Source organism: Macaca nemestrina, chromosome 17, assembly GCF_043159975.1.
Source record: "Macaca nemestrina isolate mMacNem1 chromosome 17, mMacNem.hap1, whole genome shotgun sequence".
In the NCBI taxonomy this organism is placed as follows: Eukaryota; Metazoa; Chordata; class Mammalia; order Primates; family Cercopithecidae; genus Macaca; species Macaca nemestrina.
Genome location: NC_092141.1, coordinates 66150957 through 66169087, shown reverse-complemented (window position 1 = coordinate 66169087; position 18131 = coordinate 66150957). Strand labels below are relative to the sequence as shown.

General features: G+C 48.2%; 2 protein-coding genes across 3 annotated transcripts in view; one reads left to right on the top strand and one right to left on the bottom strand.

Annotated features, from left to right (window-relative positions):
* Positions 1 to 317: 317 nt before the first annotated feature.
* LOC105472112 (tubulin gamma 1) lies at positions 318 to 6083 on the bottom strand. The gene is made up of 11 exons (XM_011725086.2): positions 5745 to 6083; positions 5309 to 5421; positions 4939 to 5106; positions 3407 to 3475; positions 3044 to 3123; positions 2480 to 2606; positions 1825 to 1911; positions 1560 to 1709; positions 1145 to 1297; positions 900 to 1061; positions 318 to 712 (listed from the first exon to the last, which is right to left on the bottom strand). Exons 1-11 carry the CDS (start codon positions 5791 to 5793, stop codon positions 515 to 517), a joined length of 1356 nt encoding a protein of 451 aa, XP_011723388.1. The 5' UTR covers positions 5794 to 6083; the 3' UTR covers positions 318 to 514.
* Positions 6084 to 6158: 75 nt separating this feature from the next.
* The window catches only part of RETREG3 (reticulophagy regulator family member 3), a 30366-nt gene continuing 18393 nt past the window's right edge, over positions 6159 to 18131 (top strand). Inside the window, exon 1 of one of the 2 annotated variants that reach the window (XM_011725085.2) lies at positions 6159 to 6452. In XM_011725085.2, coding sequence (XP_011723387.1) covers positions 6214 to 6452 — 239 coding nt within the window. In that variant the 5' untranslated portion in view covers positions 6159 to 6213. The remainder of the gene's footprint in view (positions 6453 to 18131) is intronic. The other variant, XM_011725084.3, reaches the window with a different exon arrangement.

The window sequence follows — 18131 nt, the reverse complement described above, 5'->3', positions numbered from 1 at the left end:
TCTGAGGTGGAAACATGAAGCTGGTGGAATATTCACCTGATACGGTGAGGGTGGGAGGGAACAGGGACCCAGAAAGGGTCAGACAGAGAACAAAGTAATATCTGTGGGCCTTTTTACCCTGGAAAGGAATTTCAGGTGGGTCAAACCCCACCAGTGTTCTCCAAAACTAGGCAGAAGAAAAACCTAGGGGAAGCTGTTGGTTCAGAATTGAAGATGCTGGAAGTGGGCGAGGACCCTGTCAGAGTGATGGAGAAAGAACAGGCATCCCCCCACCCCCCGCATCTCCAGAACCCAAAGGCTTTAAAGGGACCAGTGACTTGATTTATATCCAGTGCTTTATTAAAGATAAATAGTCTTATAAGAGGAGAAGTAAATGTGTTCACAGGCCAACAGAGAGTGCATGTTTATGAGAAAGAGATACGTGAGGTCCCTGATCTGTGCTCTGAAGGAGTAGTCAGTCAGGCAGGGCCTGGGCCAACCAGTAAGGCAGATAAGGGTCCCTGTCCTGGGGGACTCACTGCTCCTGGGTGCCCCAGGAGATGTAGTCTGGCCGTGTGGCCGCATGGTACTCATCGATGAGCTGCTGCACAATCTCCCTGGATGTGTCCATCTCATCAAAGTTGTCCTTGAACATGTCCTCCTTGCGGAACTGCTCCAGGAAGGCCTCCCGCTTCCGCAGCTTGTCATACTGGCGACAGGTTCTCTCGAAGAGCTTGGGGTGTGCAGAAAACAGGGGTTACAAAGAACTTAAAAGAATACTATGGCCCAGAAAGACAGGGAACCAAGGCTGGGCCATGCCTACAGCAAAAAAGCTAGAAGCAGGGCCAGCAGATGCAGAGACGTGAGGTATAGTCAGGAAACTGATTCAGGGGGAAAAAGATGCAAACTGTGAGACTCACCGAGGAGATGCTGGTGTGGTTGGCCATCATGAGCCCACTGACCCGGTGGGCCGAGGGCAGGTAGGGAGACTTCCTCGACAGGGCCACTTGGATGCTGGCGGGGCCCCACGGGATGAAGTTGGCCAACTTCCGTTCCCGAATCCTCTGCAGGCTCTTGTGGACCTGGGGTGGGCACACGAGCAGTGGAGGTGGCCTCTCCTCTACCCCTGCGGGTCCAGGGTGCGGGATGAAGGGGCCTCCCCTACCTGGGTGGGGTCCACCTCTCCCTGGATGATGTTGAGGATGGCGATGTAGCAGTGGTTGGTCTGGCGGTCTCGGCCTGTGGACACCATCACGTTCTTGGGCTGCAGCAGCCGCCTCATCACATCCAGGACCGTGGTCTTCCTCACGCTGGCCACCTGATGGGACAGTGAGACAGGAACCCGGCCAGCGCTCAGGGCAGAGTCCCCCTTTGGCTTCTCCTTGGCAGAAACCAAAGGCAGAGGGAGGGTAGAGAGCAAGTCAGCAAGAAAGTCGCCTGCTCTGTGCTAGTCCCTGAGCACAGTGCCTCGGGGCCCGCAAAGGGCAAGCTCCTGGGGCAGTGGGGAAGACAGAAAGGCTAGGGCAGGGCCTGCTGGGCCCAGGGCCGGCCTGGCCTGGGACACTGAAGGCTGCTCTTACTGACTGGTCCGTAGTGAGCGGGGTGTAGCCAGTCATGAGGAAGTGGAGCCGTGGGGTGGGAATGAGCGAGGCGATGAGGCCGATGAGGTCATTGTTCATGTAGCCGGGGTAGCGCAGGGTGGTGGTGCTGGCCGACATGATGGTGGACACCTGGGGACAGGGGTGCCATGTCGTGGGCCTCAGCCACAATGGGACCTCCCTTCCCCAGATGACCGTAAAACAAGGAGGGCTTCTAGTCCAAAGGAGTCTGGGAATGGGAGCCCACCAGCTGGTTGATCTGGGAGAAGGACGGGTTCTGGATGTGCAGGCGGTCTGTGGCAATCCGGTTCAGGGCTGTGTTGTCTAGCACCACCTGTGGGGACAGAAGAGGGTCACAGATCAATGGGGATAGGAAAAACAGAAGCTCTGCCTGACCCTAGGCTCTGAAGCTTAATTTCCCTTGAGTTTTATGGCCAGAAAGATCCACTGAAAAGGGATTTGCACTGACCTAGGGCAAAAGAGGGCTCAAAATGGATTTTTAAATTTTTCTTTTCATCTTATTTAAACGTTCTTTTTTTTTCTTTTTTCTTTTTGAGACAGCATTTCACTTTGTCACCCAGGCTGGAGTGCAGTCAGTGGCACGATCTCTGTTCAGTGCAGCCTCTGCCTCTGAGGTTCAAGTGATCCTTCTGCATGTACCACCACTCCCGACTAATTTTTGTATTTTTAGTAGAGATGGAGTTTCACCATGTTGCCCAGGCTGGTCTTGAACTCCTAGACTCAAGTGATCCAACTACCTTGGCCTCCCAAAGTGCTGGGATTATAGCCATGAGCCACTGCACCTGGCTAAAATGGATTTTTTTAAATACATGAAAATGATTTAATAGACTTGAGTGGGTATGGGGTGTTGGGAGTTGGGAGAGGTAGAATCCAGGACTCACCACACAATCTGCGTTCTGCGTCAACCTCTTGAGTGTGAGGAGTGAATTGTAAGGCTGAACCACCACATCGCTCATCTCGTCCTGGTTGGGAAACACTGAGTATGTCTGCACCAGCTTCTTAGGATACCTGGTGGCGGTTGGGGAAAGGATCAGGGCAACAGACTGAAGGCGTTGTGAACATGGTGCTCCCTAACAACTGTCCAGAAGCAGCTAAATCTTGATGGCGAAACTGGGGTGGGGTCAGATCAGTAGAGAAGGGAGCCTCGACTTCTGGAAGTCTGTAACCCTACAGGGGGAAAGGCAGAGATATCTTAGACTCTGGGCTTCCAAATCCACACCTGACCACACTCCCTCGACTTTCATCCAGGGCTCAGGTTCCAGGTTCCAGTTCCCGCTACTGGGAGTGTGATGGGGTTCTCAGTCATTGTAACTTCATTTTCCTCTCTATAGGAGGGAATAGAACTCTTTCCTGTTCCAGCAAATATGAAGTTATATCTGCTGGGTCCACTAGTCATTTAGGAAGCCAAGTTAGAAACCTTTCCTAATCCCCAGACACAAACTTACCTGTCATTCAGCCGTTCTAAGAGGTAGGAGCCCAGTCCAGAGCCTGTCCCCCCAGCAATGGAGTGACACAGCACAAAGCCCTGCATGGGGAAGCGGCAGTCAGTATCCAGGTATCTAGTGGCAAGATGTCAAACTAGACCCATCTCATAATTTTTCAGGACTCCCATTTTCCCAAGCCCTTGCTTCCCCTCCAGTCCCTTCACTTATATAGCTTAGGCGACTGCCTTGTTTCCAGCAAGGCCTGATAGCTTCTGTCCAGTGCAAAGGGTACATGAGTGGGTCTCGTTCCTAACAGGTCGCTTCTAGAGGGTGCTGCTAAGCCTTGCCTATGTCGGCTCCTACCAGCATTCCTGGGACACTTACCTCTAGACTATCACTACCATCTGCCTCCCGGTCTATGATGTCAAAAATGTCCTCGTGGATCTTTTCTCCCTGTACAGACATAGGGGAGGGTCAGAGTGGGACAGAACCACGGGAGGACTCCGACCTCAGAAAAGCCACCCTCAATTCTCCTTATAGCACCCAGGAGTCCTTTTATGGAGTACAGCTGCCTGCTTTTTATCTACATTGAGAGGCGGTACGGTGCAGTGGTTACAAGAAAGCACTCTACAACCAGACTACCTGGGTTCATACATTAGCTCTATTTTTTTTTTTTTTTTTTTTTTGAGATGGAGTCTCTCTCTGTCTCCCAGACTGGAGTGCAGTGACCTGATCTTGGCTCACAGCAACCTCCACCTCCCGGGTTCAAGTGATTCTCCTGCCTCAGTCTCCCCAGGAGCTGGGATTACAGACACGTGCTATTTTCTGTATTTTTAGTAGAATCAGAGTTTCACTATGTTGGCTAGGCTGGTCTTGAACTCCTAACCTCAGGTGATCTGCCCGCCTTGGCTTCCCAAAGTGCTAGGATTACAGGCATGAACCACTGTGCCCGGCCCATTAACTCTACTTCTATGTAGCTCTGGGCAGCTTATTTAATTGCTCTATGCCTCAGTTTCCTCATCTGTACAATGAAGGTAATAATACAGGTCCATATACCCTTATCTAACAGTGTTGGGGCCAGTTATATTTTGGAATTCAAAATATTTCAGATTTTAGAAAGTTATTACAGTATATATAATATATATTAAATAAAATTCCAGTGGGAGTCAGAAGCACGTTAATCACACATATTAGTATTTCTGTAATAAAAGGCATCAGTAATGACAATAAGTTGGATAGAAAGTATGGGGCCGGTGCGGTGGCTGAGGCCTGTAATCCCAGCACTTTGGGAGGCCGAGGCAGGCGGATCACGAGGTCAGGAGATCAAGACCATCCTGGCTAACACGGTGAAACCCCGTCTCTACTAAAAATACAAAAATTAGCCAGGTATGATGGCAAGCGCCTGTAATCCCAGTTACTTGAGAGGCTGAGGCAGGAGAATCGCTTGAACCCTGGTGGCAGAGGTTGCAGTGAGCCAAGATCATGCTACTGCACTCCAGCCTGGGCAACAGAGTGAGACTCTGTCTCAAAAAATGATAATAATAAATAAATAAAAAAGAAACCGCCTGTCTTCATTGAGATTTGTTTTTGCTGCTGAACTAGTTATGAAATGTCCTTTGGTTTCATGGCTTTCTGGATCCTGGAAAGGCACATAAGGGACTGTGGACCTGTAGTACTTACTTCTAGAGTTGTTGGGAGATTTAGAAAAATTAATATATGTAAAGCACTTAGAATGGCCTGGCACACTGCATTAGCTAGCATAGGCGCTTGACAATATTACATGGTCCACTCCCTGCAGCCACGTCTCTCCCTCCAGCATTCATACATCCCTGATCTGGTTTCCTCTCTCCCTGGGACGTCATAGGGCCTGTCCCTACCCAGGGAGTTGTGGGCCCTGTCAGGGAATAGGAAACGACCTGGGAGAATCCACTGGCCCAGTTGTTGCCAGCTCCTCCTCCATGCTCCGACAGGTAGATGTTCTCTGGGTTGTAGAGCTTGGCATAGGGGGAGTTGAGGATGGAGTGGATCACCCGGGGCTCCAGGTCCAGCAGCACGGCCCGGGGGATGTAGTGCTCATCGTCTGCCTGTCAAGGGGAGTCCAGGAGGGGGCCCAATCAGCTAGGGTGGCCCAAGTCCTAAGTCCTCCCAACTCTGGCTCCCTCCAGCCCTCCCTCCTCAAGCCAGCCGCCTGGCCCCACTGCCCAGCAGGGCTCCCAGTACCAGGCCACTCCCTTCCCTTCTGGCCCCTCGGGCCATTGCCGCCCTTGGCCAAGTCGCTGGGGGCACCTGGTAGAAAAAGACGTCCTTGCGGTCAGTGCCTTCGGTGGCGAACTCCTCCACGATGCCCTCGGGGCTGATACCATGCTCAGCGCACAGCTGTTTCCAGAACTCGAACCCAACTAGGGGGGGAAGGGGCAGGCAGGGGAGAAAGAAGATATCTAGTTCCGGGCAGGTTCCAGTCAGGAGCGGGGGAACTGGGCGCCTGCGTCCAGGAATAAGAAGTCAAGCCGTAGGACTCTCCCGTGTCTGAGGAAAGGACTGTACGCCAGGGACAGGGCAGGGGAGGGCCCCTCGGGGCTGGGCAAGTGGACACTGGGTCAGGGATGTCTCGCCTTTCAGAGAACTACGATTCTGGCAAGGACAGATGGAGTCCAGGATCCTACAGCGAGATCACATTGACCCCAAGGAACCTGGCTAGCTGAGGGGCCGGAGTTTCGCTCACTCTGATTGCCGCACTGGCCCAACTGAAGGGTGATGATTTCCCTCGGCATCGCTCCTCAGGCACCGGCGTTGCAGCCGCTCCCGCCCGCAACGCCGCCGCACGCCAGCCCGCTCGCCGCAAGACGCAGGCGCGAAACAACAAGCTCCACCCACGACCTTCATCCGCTCCAATGAGAACCGAGTTCTGGCAATGAATGGCATGTCTTTAAGCACTGGCCTTCATTCATGCAGATTGCGCGTGCGCGGCTTCTGATCGGGCTCTGAGCCGACGGATCAGGTTCCGCGCCTCAACGCTGGCGGGGTACTTTGACTCGGCGTCCTCCCTCCCCTCTGGGTAGACGCCCGCTTGGGCCTGCGCGCAAGCGCGCTGTGGTGCGAAGCGGCCTCCCACGCCGAATCGCGCATCTGCGCAGTTGCTGTTATTGTGACTGTCGGGCCACGGCCCCGGATGTTGTGGCTGCCGGGGGGAGATGGCGGAGGCCGAAGGGGTGGCGGCGACCCCAGGCCCGGCTTCGGGGTCGACTTTCAGGGGCCGCCGAGATGTGTCAGGCTCCTGGGAGCGGGACCAGCAGGTTGAGGCGGCGCAGCGGGCCCTGGTCGAGGTGCTGGGGCCTTACGAGCCTCTGCTGAGTCGGGTGCAGGCAGCCCTGGTGTGGGAGCGGCCAGCCAGGAGCGCCCTGTGGTGCCTGGGGCTGAACGCGGCTTTCTGGTGAGAGAACTGGACCCTCGGAAACCCTCCGAGTCCCGAATTCCTCGGTTCCTCTAGGGCTGTACTCGCCTGCCCTGTTTTCTTCGCTGCACTGGCTCCTTCCTGTACCTGCCTAATTTTGCCTCACCTCTTTCCACTCCATCCCGCCTGCAGGCTTGGGCACCCCAGTTCTTCCCAGGGCTGTCCACCCGTCTTCTCTGCCTTACCGGTGCCCGCACCTCCGCCGTGCACATCTGGCGGGAGCTTCTGGTAACATCTTGAGCCGCTCAAGAGTGAGCTAGGGCGCCTCTTTTGAGCCCGGGAAAGCTGCGTCCCTTTAAAGCCATCACTTCCTTTCTCTTGTCTGCTCAAGTGCAAGTTCTAGATTGTTTCCAGAGGTTTTAGTAGTTGTTGTTGGAGTACAGGCGTGAAGTCTTGCAAAGGTATCCATAGGTGTGATTTTAAAACAAGCTTGAGCGATTCGCATGAATTAGCATGTTGTATATCTAGGAAGGAAGTTTATGAAGTCTGAGCGTCATTGTGAGCCCCCAAAGCTGAAAATTGAAAGAAAAGTACAAGCTTTTAAAGAACAGTTAGGAAATGACGGAGATTTCACCCGTTTCAAAGCCACCTGTGATTGTAACTCCTCCCTGTTCCAAGGAATTAGAGAGGCATCCTTAGCCATTGTTTATAGGCAAAGAAATTGAGGATGTCCAATAGTGTGTGTGTGTTCCTGAGCTGGAAAAGTGGCACTATAAATATGCTTTATCTGTGTGTGTCATGCTCTGTGAAAATGGAACTGCTACTTCTCTCAGTTGTCATCACCTAAAGCGGACCTAGGACTTCATAGGAGCTAGCAACCATAGTTTTGGATTTATTCGTAATGGAAGAGGTTCCAAGGGAACTGACTTCTAGGGGGCCTTCTGCAGCTGAATGGATTAAGACTGTTCTGGATAAGCCTGAAACAAAATATGTGTGTTTTTTAAATGTGTTTTTGCTAAAAATAGCTTCCCCTTAAAATTGGTTTTAAAATCAAAACATTATCCTTTATCTGAAAGATTTTCAGTGAGCTGAAGCAGAACAAATAATTCCAAGTTCATTGACCTGAAGACAGTGTTCAGCTATTAAGCTAATCCTCTCCCAGTTTGAAAGAGACCCAGTTAAATGTGTCACAGTAGTCTCTGGCATTTGTGGCTTCCAGAGCCATTAGCATACTCGATGGTAAACTTTTCCTACTACTTCATTTATTCTTGGTAGTGCTTTTTCCCTTTTTTTTTTTTTAGACAGAGTTTCGCTCTTATTGCCCAGGCTGGAGTGCAATGGCGCGATCTCGGCTCACTGCAACCTCCGCCTCCAGGATTCAAGCATTTCTCCTGCCTCAGCCCCCCAAGTAGCTGGGATTATAGGCATGAGCCACCAAAACCGGCTAATTTTGCATTTTTTAGTAGAGATGGGGTTTCTCCATGTTGGTCAGGCTGGTCTTGAACTCCCGACGTCAGGTGATCTGCCTGCCTCGGCCTCCCAGAGTGTTGGGATTGCAGGCGTGAGCCACTTCACCCCGCTTTTTTTTTTTTTTTTTTTGAGACAAGGTCTTGCTCTATCACCCAGGCTGGGGTGCAATGGTATGATCTCGGCTCATTGCAACTTCCACATCTGGGCTCAAGCAGTCCTCCCACCTCAGCCTCCACAGTAGCTGGGCAGAGGTGCACATCACCATGCTTGGCTAATTTTTAAAATTTTTTGTAGAGACAGGGTCTCACTATATTGTGCAGGCTGGTCTCGAACTCCTAGGCTCTGGTGATCCTCCCGCCTTGGCCTCCCAAAGTGCTGGGATTATAGGCATACACCACCGTGCCCAGCCAAGTGCTTCTTCCTTGACCCCTAGGGACTGATTCCCATTGCCCTCTGTAGAAATCTTCACTATAGCACCTCACTGAAGAGTGTTTCATCCAGTCAAAACATTTCCCACAGTGGTTTCGGTCTCTCTAGCAAGAAGGCTGGGCCTCATCAAACCAATTTGTATCAAAGTATGACTGCCTGATGAAAAAAGACACTTTATCAGGGTTTACTTATTTTTGTTTTGAGAAAGTTTCGCTCTTGTTGCCCAGGCTGGAGTGCAATGGCATGATCTCAGCTCACTGCAACCTCCCCCTCCCGAGTTCAAGGGATTCTCCTGCCTCAGCCTCCTGAGCAGCTGGGATTACAGGCATGCACCACCAATGCCTGGCTAATTTTTGTATTTTTTTTGTAGAGACAGAGTTTTGCCAGGTTGCCCAGGCTCATCTCAAACTCCTGAGTTCAAAGCAATCCGCCTGCCTCAGCCTCCCAATGTGCTGGGATTACAGGTGTGAGCCACTGCACTGTACCGGGCCTTAAATGGATTTTTTTTTTTTTTTTTTTTTTTTTTTGAGGCGGAGTCTGGCTCTGTCGCCCAGGCTGGAGTGCAGTGGCCGGATCTCAGCTCACTGCAAGCTCCGCCTCCCGGGTTTACGCCATTCTCCTGCCTCAGCCTCCGGAGTAGCTGGGACTACAGGCACCCGCCACCTCACCCGGCTAGTTTTTTGTATTTCTTAGTAGAGATGGGGTTTCACAGTGTTAGCCAGGATGGTCTCGATCTCCTGACCTCGTGATCCGCCCGTCTCGGCCTCCCAAAGTGCTGGGATTACAGGCTTGAGCCACCGCGCCCGGCCCTTAAATGGATTTTTAAACCAAAGATTTATTAATGCAAATGAATTGGTAGCATGTATGCTGTTCTTTTTGAGGAGGGGCCCTTTTTTTTTTTTTTTTTTTTTTTTTTTTTGAGACAGAGTCTCCCTCTGTTGCCCAGGCTGAAGTGTAGTGGCGCCATCTGTGCTCACTGCAAGCTCCGCCTCCCAGGTTCACGCCATTCTCCTGACTCAGCCTCCCGAGTAACTGGGATTACAGGCACGTGCCACCACACCCGGCTAATTTTGTGTTTGTTTTTTTTTTTTTTGAGATGGAGTCTTGCTCTGTCGCCCAGGCTGGAGTGCAGTGGCCGGATCTCAGCTCACTGCAAGCTCCGCCTCCCGGGTTTATGCCATTCTCCTGCCTCAGCCTCCCTAGTAGCTGGGACTACAGGCGCCTGCCACCTCACCTGGCTAGTTTTTTGTATTTTTTTAGTAGAGACCGGGTTTCACCGTGTTAGCCAGGATGGTCTCGATCTCCTGACCTCGTGATCCGCAAGGAGGGGACCTTTCATCTGCCCCTTGTCCAAGAGAGGTTTCTGAAGCAGAATGTGAGGTTGAGGTCTGCACATAAGGAGCTGCTGTGACTGGGATATATCTAGATGTTACAGCTAGCTTTAATTTGCGGGCCTCTACCAGTGTTTACTTAAGCTTATGAATATGCTATGTTTAGAGGCTCACTTCATACTCCTTTTGTACTCTGGGTCTCTTAAAGCATTGCTGTGATTGGTTTTTTATCTTTGGCATTTCCTAGTAGCTTGTCTGCTGTGTATCCAGAACACAGTTACTCTTGTTACAGTCCCATCACATTTCAAGAAGGTGTGGGAGAGAGACAACAAAGTGAGGATGTGACTTTTTTTTTTTTTTTTTTTTTTTTTTTTAAGACGGAGTCTTGCTCTGTCGCCCAGGCTGGAGTGCAGTGGCGTGATCTTGGCTCACTGCAAGCTCCAGTTCCCAGGTTCACACCATTCTACTGCCTCAGCCTCCTAAGTAGCTGAGACTACAGGGGCCCACCACCATACCCGGCTAATTTTTTGTATTTTTTAGTAGAGACTGGGTTTCACTGTGTTAGCCAGAATAGTCTTGATCTCCTGACCACCGCGCCCAGCCTTTTTTTTTTTTTTTGAGATGGAGTCTCCTCTGTTGCCCAGGCTGGAATGCAATGGCGTGATCTTGGCTCACTGCAATTTCCGCCTCCTAGATTCAAGCGATTCTCCCACCGTAGCCTGCCGAGTAGCTGGGATTATAGGCACCCGCCATCATGCCTAGCTAATTTTTGTATTTTTGTAGAGACAGAGTTTCACCATGTTGGCCAGGCTGGTCTTGAACTCCTGACCTCAGGTGATCCACCCACCTCGGTCTCCCAAAGTGCTGGGATTACAGCTATGAGCCACTGTTTCTGGCCGAGGATGTGACTCTTGAGACTAAAAGAACAGCTGGGTATGCCATTTCTGGAGAGGACTCCTACCTATGAAAGGTACAGATACTGTTAAGTCCCCAGAAACTTGAATAGTCTGGCATTGGAGTTCACAAAATTGTTTGGGGAAATGAGCTTCCTTGGTAGGTAATTAGAGATTTAAAATGAAATTTGGGCTTCACATTCTAGTAGTGTCATATTGAGTATGAGGGCTGACATTTCACTTAGGAATGTCGAAGAGTGTTCAGTTAACAAACATTTTAAATGTTTAAGAAAGGGAAGAGGATCATTAGCTCAAGTCAGAAAAATCAAATCTGAAATATTTAGTTTCTCTTTTATTATTTGTATTGAATAATGGGATAAAAATGGTATATCATTAACAGATTTTTGTGCATTTTGAGGTATTAGAATATTGGATAGGAGTACAAAAAAAAATCAGAATTCAGGTAGGTAGCTCTTAATTTTCAGTGTTTTGTATACTCAGTCATATTTTGCTGTACCTGTGAATATGCCTTCTTACATCTTAAAAAAAAAAAAGATGGAGATAGATGTAGATACTTTGTCACTATAGTATTCCAAGGTTTTCACACTTTTTTTTTTTCAGGTACCAGAGAATTTATGGTGGCCATATCAGAGATCTTCCAGCCTAGAGTACTTCTGGTCACTGATCTGTTATTATCTCTAGGATAATAATAGAAATGTCAGGCCGTTCCTTCCAATTGCTTGTGTTTTCATTAGCCTCAACCTCATCTGTGAATGAGTGATTTGGGGGAAGAATATGAGAGTCAGCAAGCATGTATCCTGACAGGATCAGAAAAGAACAGGTTTGGGTAACTTTTTGGTTTGACTCGTACTCTGAGATCAGAGGAGGGTAAATGAACCCTGGAAATGTGTGAACTCCAAGCTCCCTCTCCCACCTAACATGAAGACATAGTTCAAGGAGGCCTACATAACTGCTGAGCTCTTTCCCAGTTGTTGTTGTTTTTTTTTGTTTGTTTGTTTTTGCTGGGGAAGGGGGGGTTGTGGGGGGGACAGGGTCTCGCTCTGTTGCCCAGGCTGGAGTGCAGTGGCACAATCATAGCTCACTGTAGCCTCTACCTCCTGGGCTCCAGCAGTCCTCCTGCCTCAGTCTTCCAAGTAGCTGGGACTAGAGGCACATGCCACTGGGCCCAGCCTATTTAAAAAACTTTGTAGAGACACAATCTCAATATGTTGCCCAGGCTGGTCTCAATGTGCTCAGCTCTAACAGCCCTCCTGGCTTGGCCTCCTAAAGTGCTAGGATTATAGGCATGACCCACTGCACCTTGACTGCTTTGTGGTTTTTAATAATCTGTGAATCTACATAGTCTTTGAATTAGGGATATTGTTTTAGAGCAATCCACAAGCTGAGTCCCAAGTAGAGATATCTGTTGGGATCTGCTTTTTGCAGTCACTAGTCTCAGTTAACCATACTCTATTTCTAGGAGGTTATTATAGAATTTGTTATTTCACAAATGAAATGTAAAAATTGTCTCCTTCCCCCCAAAAAAAAAATTTTTAAAAATGACCCAAAGAAGTGATTAAGGATATACAGCAATTCTGAGTTAGAAGGTTAGGATTTGAGTAAAAAATAATAGAAACAAGAAATGGAAGATGGGGGGCCCATTTAAGTAGAGATATTTGTTCTGTTAAAAAAAAAAAATCTACACATCAGATTTCTAATGAAATCTGTTGAGCAAATGTTCCTGATGATAGTCTTTGCAGGGTTCTTGTCTTCGTGAGCCAAGAAGACTCCCAAGGATGCCTTGGTTTACTTCGCCTCTCTTTGCCTTTAGTTTTTATCTGCCCTAATTGTAAGGTTGAGTGCTTTCTCTCCACTATTAGCAGCTAGCTGGTTTCATTTCTGTTTTTTTTTTTGCAAGCAACAACTGTCACTGCATGATACAGGTTGGGTTAATTTTTCCTTTGAATTTACTGGTGACTTGGGCTCATTAACCAGGCAGTCACAAGTGCTGTACAGTAACAGGCTTTCTGTCCCTGTAGAATGGGATGCTTTGTTTTGAAGTGCCCTTGAGACAAGCTTAATCTGTAATAACAAAGGAACCTAGAAGTCGTGTCTTTGAAAATAGACATGTGGTCATTATTTATTATTATAGCAAACTTTAATTTACTGGTACTAATAGTGAGGCTCCATGGTGTACTTAACCACAAAAGTTTATGTTTGGTTCTGGAATTTCTCACGATGTTTCTGGACACCAGTTGCTATTCCAGGGATATTTTATTATTATTTTTATTATTACTATTATTTTTGAAACAGAGTCTCGCTCTGTTGCCCAGGCTGGAGTGCAGTGGTGCAATCTCGGCTCACTGCAAGCTCCGCCTCCCAGGTTCACGCCATTCTCCTGCCTCAGCCTCCCCAGCAGCTGGGATTACAGGTGCCCACCACCATGCCCAGCTAATTTTTTGATTATTTATTTATTTATTTGCATTTTTAGTAGAGACAGGGTTTCACTGTGTTAGCCAGGATGGTCTCGATCTCCTGACCTCGTGATCAGCCTGCCTTGGCCTCCCAAAGTGCTGGGATTACAGGCGTGAGCCACCGTGCCCGGCCTATTCATTTAATTGGATTTTAGTCCCTGACAAAGTGGAGGGACAGTTCACAAAAGGGGGAAAAACAAATCAATGGATATATAAAATTTCACTCTCACAAATAATAAAATAATTCAAATATATGTAAATGGCAATTATTTACTAATTTCTATCTTAAGTTTTTTTTTTGGTGGGGGACAGGATCTTACTGTTGCCCAGGCTAGAGAGCAGTGATGTGATCATGGCTCACTGCAACCTCAACCTCCTGGGCTCAAGCCATCCTCCCACCTCAGCCTCTCAGGTAGTGGGGACTACAGGTGTGTGTCACCACACCTGGCTAATTGTTTTGTATTTTTCATAGAGACAGGGTTTCACCATGTTGCCCAGGCTGGTCTTGAACTGGGCTCCAGCAGTTCACCCACCTTGGCCTCCCAAAGTGCTGGGATTACAGGTATGAGCCGCCACACCTGGCCTTAAGTATTTTTAATGATCATATTTAATTCTGGGAAAAATATGGAAAAATTATGGCTGATAGGAACATAAATTGGACAGCCTTTTTTTTTTTTTTTTTTTTTTTTTTTGAGACGGAGTCTTGCTCTGTCCCCCAGGCTGGAGTGCAGTGGTGCGATCTTGGCTCACTGCAAGCTCCACCTCCCAGGTTCATGCCATTCTCCTGCCTCAGCCTCTTGAGTAGCTGGGACTACAGAAACCCGCCCAGCTAACTTTTTTTTGTATTTTTAGTAGAGACGGGGTTTCACCGTGTTAACCAGGATGGTCTCGATCTCCTGACCTTGTGATCTGTCTGTCTTGGCCTCCCAAAGTGCTGGGATTACAGGTGTGAGCCACTGTGCCAGGCCCCTGGACAGCCCTTCTAGCAGGTAGTTTGGTAACATATTTTAAGCCACTGAAGAAGCTTTTCCAGGGCTGGGGGAAATGGAGAAGGAATACTAATGGGTATGGGTTTCTTTTGGAGTGATGAAAATGTTCTAAAATTACATAATGCTATTAGTTGTACAGCGCTGTGATTTTTTTTTTTTTCATCTCTGCTGCTGGCAGATGAATTGAAAGGGAATTTTATCGTATACAAACCATTATCTCAATAAAGCTATTTTCTTACCTTTTTTTTTTGAAACGGAGTCTCACTCCGTGGCCCAGACTGGAGTGCAGTGGTGTGATCTTGGCTCACTGTAACCTCTGCTTCTGAGATTCAAGCAGTTCTCCTGCCTCAGCCTCCTGAGTAGCTGGGACTACTGGTGTGCACCGCCATGCCTGGCTAATTTTTGTATTTTTAGTAGAGACAGAGTTTCACCATATTGGCCAGGGTGGTCTTGAACTCTTGACCTCAAGTGACCCACCTGCCTCATCCTCCCAGAGTGCTGGGATTATAGATGTGAGCTACCATGCCGGACCAATAAAGCTATTTGTTTAAAATAGTTAATGCCTTTGACACAGTAACATGCTCAATGATGTACAGTTCAGCTTTTCTTTATTACATCAAAAATGGGAAACTTTTGGCCGGGCACCAAAAGTTTTGTGAGCCTGAGATTACAGGCTCACACCTGTAATCTCAGCACTTTGGGAGGCTGAGGCAGGTGGGTCACCTGAGGTCGGGAATTCAAGACCAGCCTGACCAACATGGAGAAACCCCATTTCTACTAAAAATGCAAAATGCAAAATTAGCCGGGTGTGGTGGCACATGCCTGTAATCCCAGCTACCTCGGGAGGTTGAGGCAGGAGAATTGCTTGAACCCCAGAGGCGGAAGTTGTGGTGACCCGAGATCGCGCCACTGCACTCCAGCCTGGGCAATAACAGTGAGACTCCGTCTCAAAAAAGAAAACCAATTGGAAACGTCTTAGTTTATTTTTGTTTATTTTATTTTATTATTTTTTTTTGAGATGGAGTCTCCCTCTGTCTGTCGCCCAGGCTGGAGTGCAGTGGCATGATTTTGGCTCACTGCAGGCTCCACCTCCCGGGTTCACGCTGTTCTCCTGCCTCAGCCTCCGGAGTAGCTAGGACTACAGGCGCCCGCCACCATTTCTGGCTAATTTTTTGTATTTTTAGTAGAGACGGGGTTTCACCATGTTAGCCAGGATGGTCTCGATGTCCTGACCTCTTGATCCGCCTGCTTCAGCCTCCCAAAGTGCTGGGATTACAGGCGTGAGCCACAGTCTTAGTTTATTTTTTATTTTATTTGAGATGGAGTCTTGCTCTGTTGCCCAGGCTGGAGTGCAATGGCATGATCTCAGCTCACTGCACCCTCCGCCTCCCGGGTTCAGGCGATTCTCCTGCCTCAGCCTCCCGAGTAGCTGGGATTACAGGCACTTGCCACCATGCCTAGCTAATTTTTGTATTTTTAGGTAGAGATGGGGTTTCACCATGTTGGCCAGGCTGGTCTTGAACTGCTGATGTCAAGTGATCTACCTGCTGCAGCCTCCCAAAGTGCTGGAATTACAGGCTTGAGCCACCATGCCTGGCCCATTCGTTGTTTTTTTTTGAGACAAGGTTTCACTGTTGTCACCCACGCTAGATTGCAGTAGTGTGATCATGACTCACCGTACCCTGGGACTCCTGAGCTCAAGCGATCATTCCACCTCATGGCTGAGACCGCAGGAGTTCATCACCACACCAGGCTAATTGTCTGTGTATTATGTGAAAAAGTTTTAAAACCATAGTGTTTTTATGTGTGAATTTTTAAATGAAGAGAATAGCCTGTTTTCACATTTTTTAGACTACATATGTAGATAATGAATTATTTTTTAAATGTTTTATTATGGAAAGGTTAAAACATGTGTAAGTAAACAGAATAATATTGTGTGCCACCATGTACATACTATTATTTTTTTCAATTCATGGCCAATTTTGTGTCCTCCATACCCCAGTATGGAAGACACAATTTTTTTTTTTTTTTTTTAGACGGAGTCTGGCTCTGTCCCCCAAGCTGGAGTGCAGCGGCCGAATCTCAACTCACTGCAAGCTCCGCCTCCCGGGTTCACGCCATTCTCCTGCCTCAGCCTCCCGAGTAGCTGGGACTATACGCCCGCCACCTCACCCGGCTAGTTTTTTGTGTTTTTTTTAGTAGAGACGGGGTTTCACCGTGTTAGCCAGGATAGTCTCGATCTCCTGACCCAGTGATCCGCCCGTCTCGGCCTCCCAAAGTGCTGGGATTACAGGCTTGAGCCACCACGCCCGGCCATGTGTGTCGTATCATTTAATGTAGGTATTTCAGTATATTTTTCTGAAAAAGAGACTTCAAGAAACATCTGCCATCATTATCACATGCAAAAAATTAATGATTCTAGTCAGTGTTCACATTTCCAATTTTCTTATAAATGTCATAAATGATACTTCTTTTTTTCTTTTTTGAGACAGGGTCTTGCTCTGTCTCCCAAGCTGGAGTGCAATGGCACAATCAGAGCTCACTGCAACCTCAACCTTCTGGCTCTAGCAATCCTCCCACCTCAGCTTCCCAAGTAACTGGGACTACAAGCATGCACCACTACACCTAGCTAATGTTTTTCTTTTCAGTAGAGATGAGGTCTTGCTATGTTGCCCAAGCTGGTTTCAAACTCTTCAACTCAAGTGATCCTCCTGCCTCAGCCTCCCGAAGTATTGGGATTACAGGCTTTAGGTACCACACCTGGCCTGTTGTGTGTGGTTTCGGTTTTTGGTTTTTTTTTTTAAACTTTTTTTTCCCCACAAACCAATTTGTTAGTGTTTAGGTGGCTTTTTCTGTTTTGCTTTTTTGTTTTTTGAGATAGGGTCTTGCCGTGTCACCCAGGCTGGAGTACAGTGGCACGATAACGGCTTGCTGCAACCTTAGTTTCCCAGACTCAAGCTATCATCCCACCTCAGCCTGCTGAGTAGCTGGGATTACAGGAGCCCGCCACTATGCCCAGCTAATTTTTGTATTTTTAGTAGAGATGGGATTTTGCCATGTTGGCCACGCTGGTCTTAAACTCCTGACCTCAGGTAATCCACCTGGTTTGTTTATTTTTGAGACGGAGTGTCGCTCTTGTTGCCCAGGCATGTGCCACCACACCTGGCTAATTTTTTTGTATTTTTAGTAGAGACAGGGTTTCACCATGTTGGCCAGGCTGGTCTGGAACTCTTGACCTCAGGTGATCCACTTGCCTTGGCTTCCCAAAGTGCTGGGATTACAAGCGTGAGCCACCATGCCTGTCCCTGTACTTTTTTTTTTTTTTGATAAACATGAATTCATGTTAGTTGTATAATTTTTTTTTTGAGACGGAGCCTCGCTCTGTCACCCAGGCTGGAATGCAATGGCAGAATCTTAGCTCACCGTAACCTCCGCCTCCTGGGTTCAAGGGATTCTCCTGCCTCAGCCTCCCAAGCAGCTGGGATTACAGGCATAGACTACCACGCCCGGCTAATTTTGTATTTTTAATAGACATGGGGTTTCTCCATGTTGGCTAGGCTGGTCTCGAACTCCCGATCTCAGGTGATCCACCCGCTTCGGCCTCCCAGAGTGCTGGGATTATAGGCATAAGCCACTGTGCCCAGTTGACAACCTTTTTCAATCTTTCCACCCCCACCACCTAAAGGATACTGTGACTATATATAAGATTAAAAAATAAAAGCAGCTTAACAGAAATAAGCCTCTAGAGTTGCCTCAGGCCATTGATTTCTCTAAAGCCAGTGCATCATCCCAACAAACAAGCACATTTAACAAGGCCAAGAAGAAGGGCTCTAGGGTTTCTTGCTCCCCAGTGCTGCTGCTTCCCTTCCCCAGCAGCAGCACTTTGGCATTGCTGTTTTCTCCAGAGTACTTGAAAGGGCTCTCTAGGGAGACTTGCCAGACTGTCAGCAATTTCCCCTTCCCAGAGCACGATGACTAACACAAATAGAAACTAGGGTAGGGAAAGGATATTAAGCTCTCCTAAGAAGGTTGGTTTTCCAGAGGTGGCAATAAAAACAAATATCCCTTATAGTAAACCAGTAAACATTTAAAAAAAAAAAAAAAAAGTTTCTCTAAGACCTGGACTATTTAA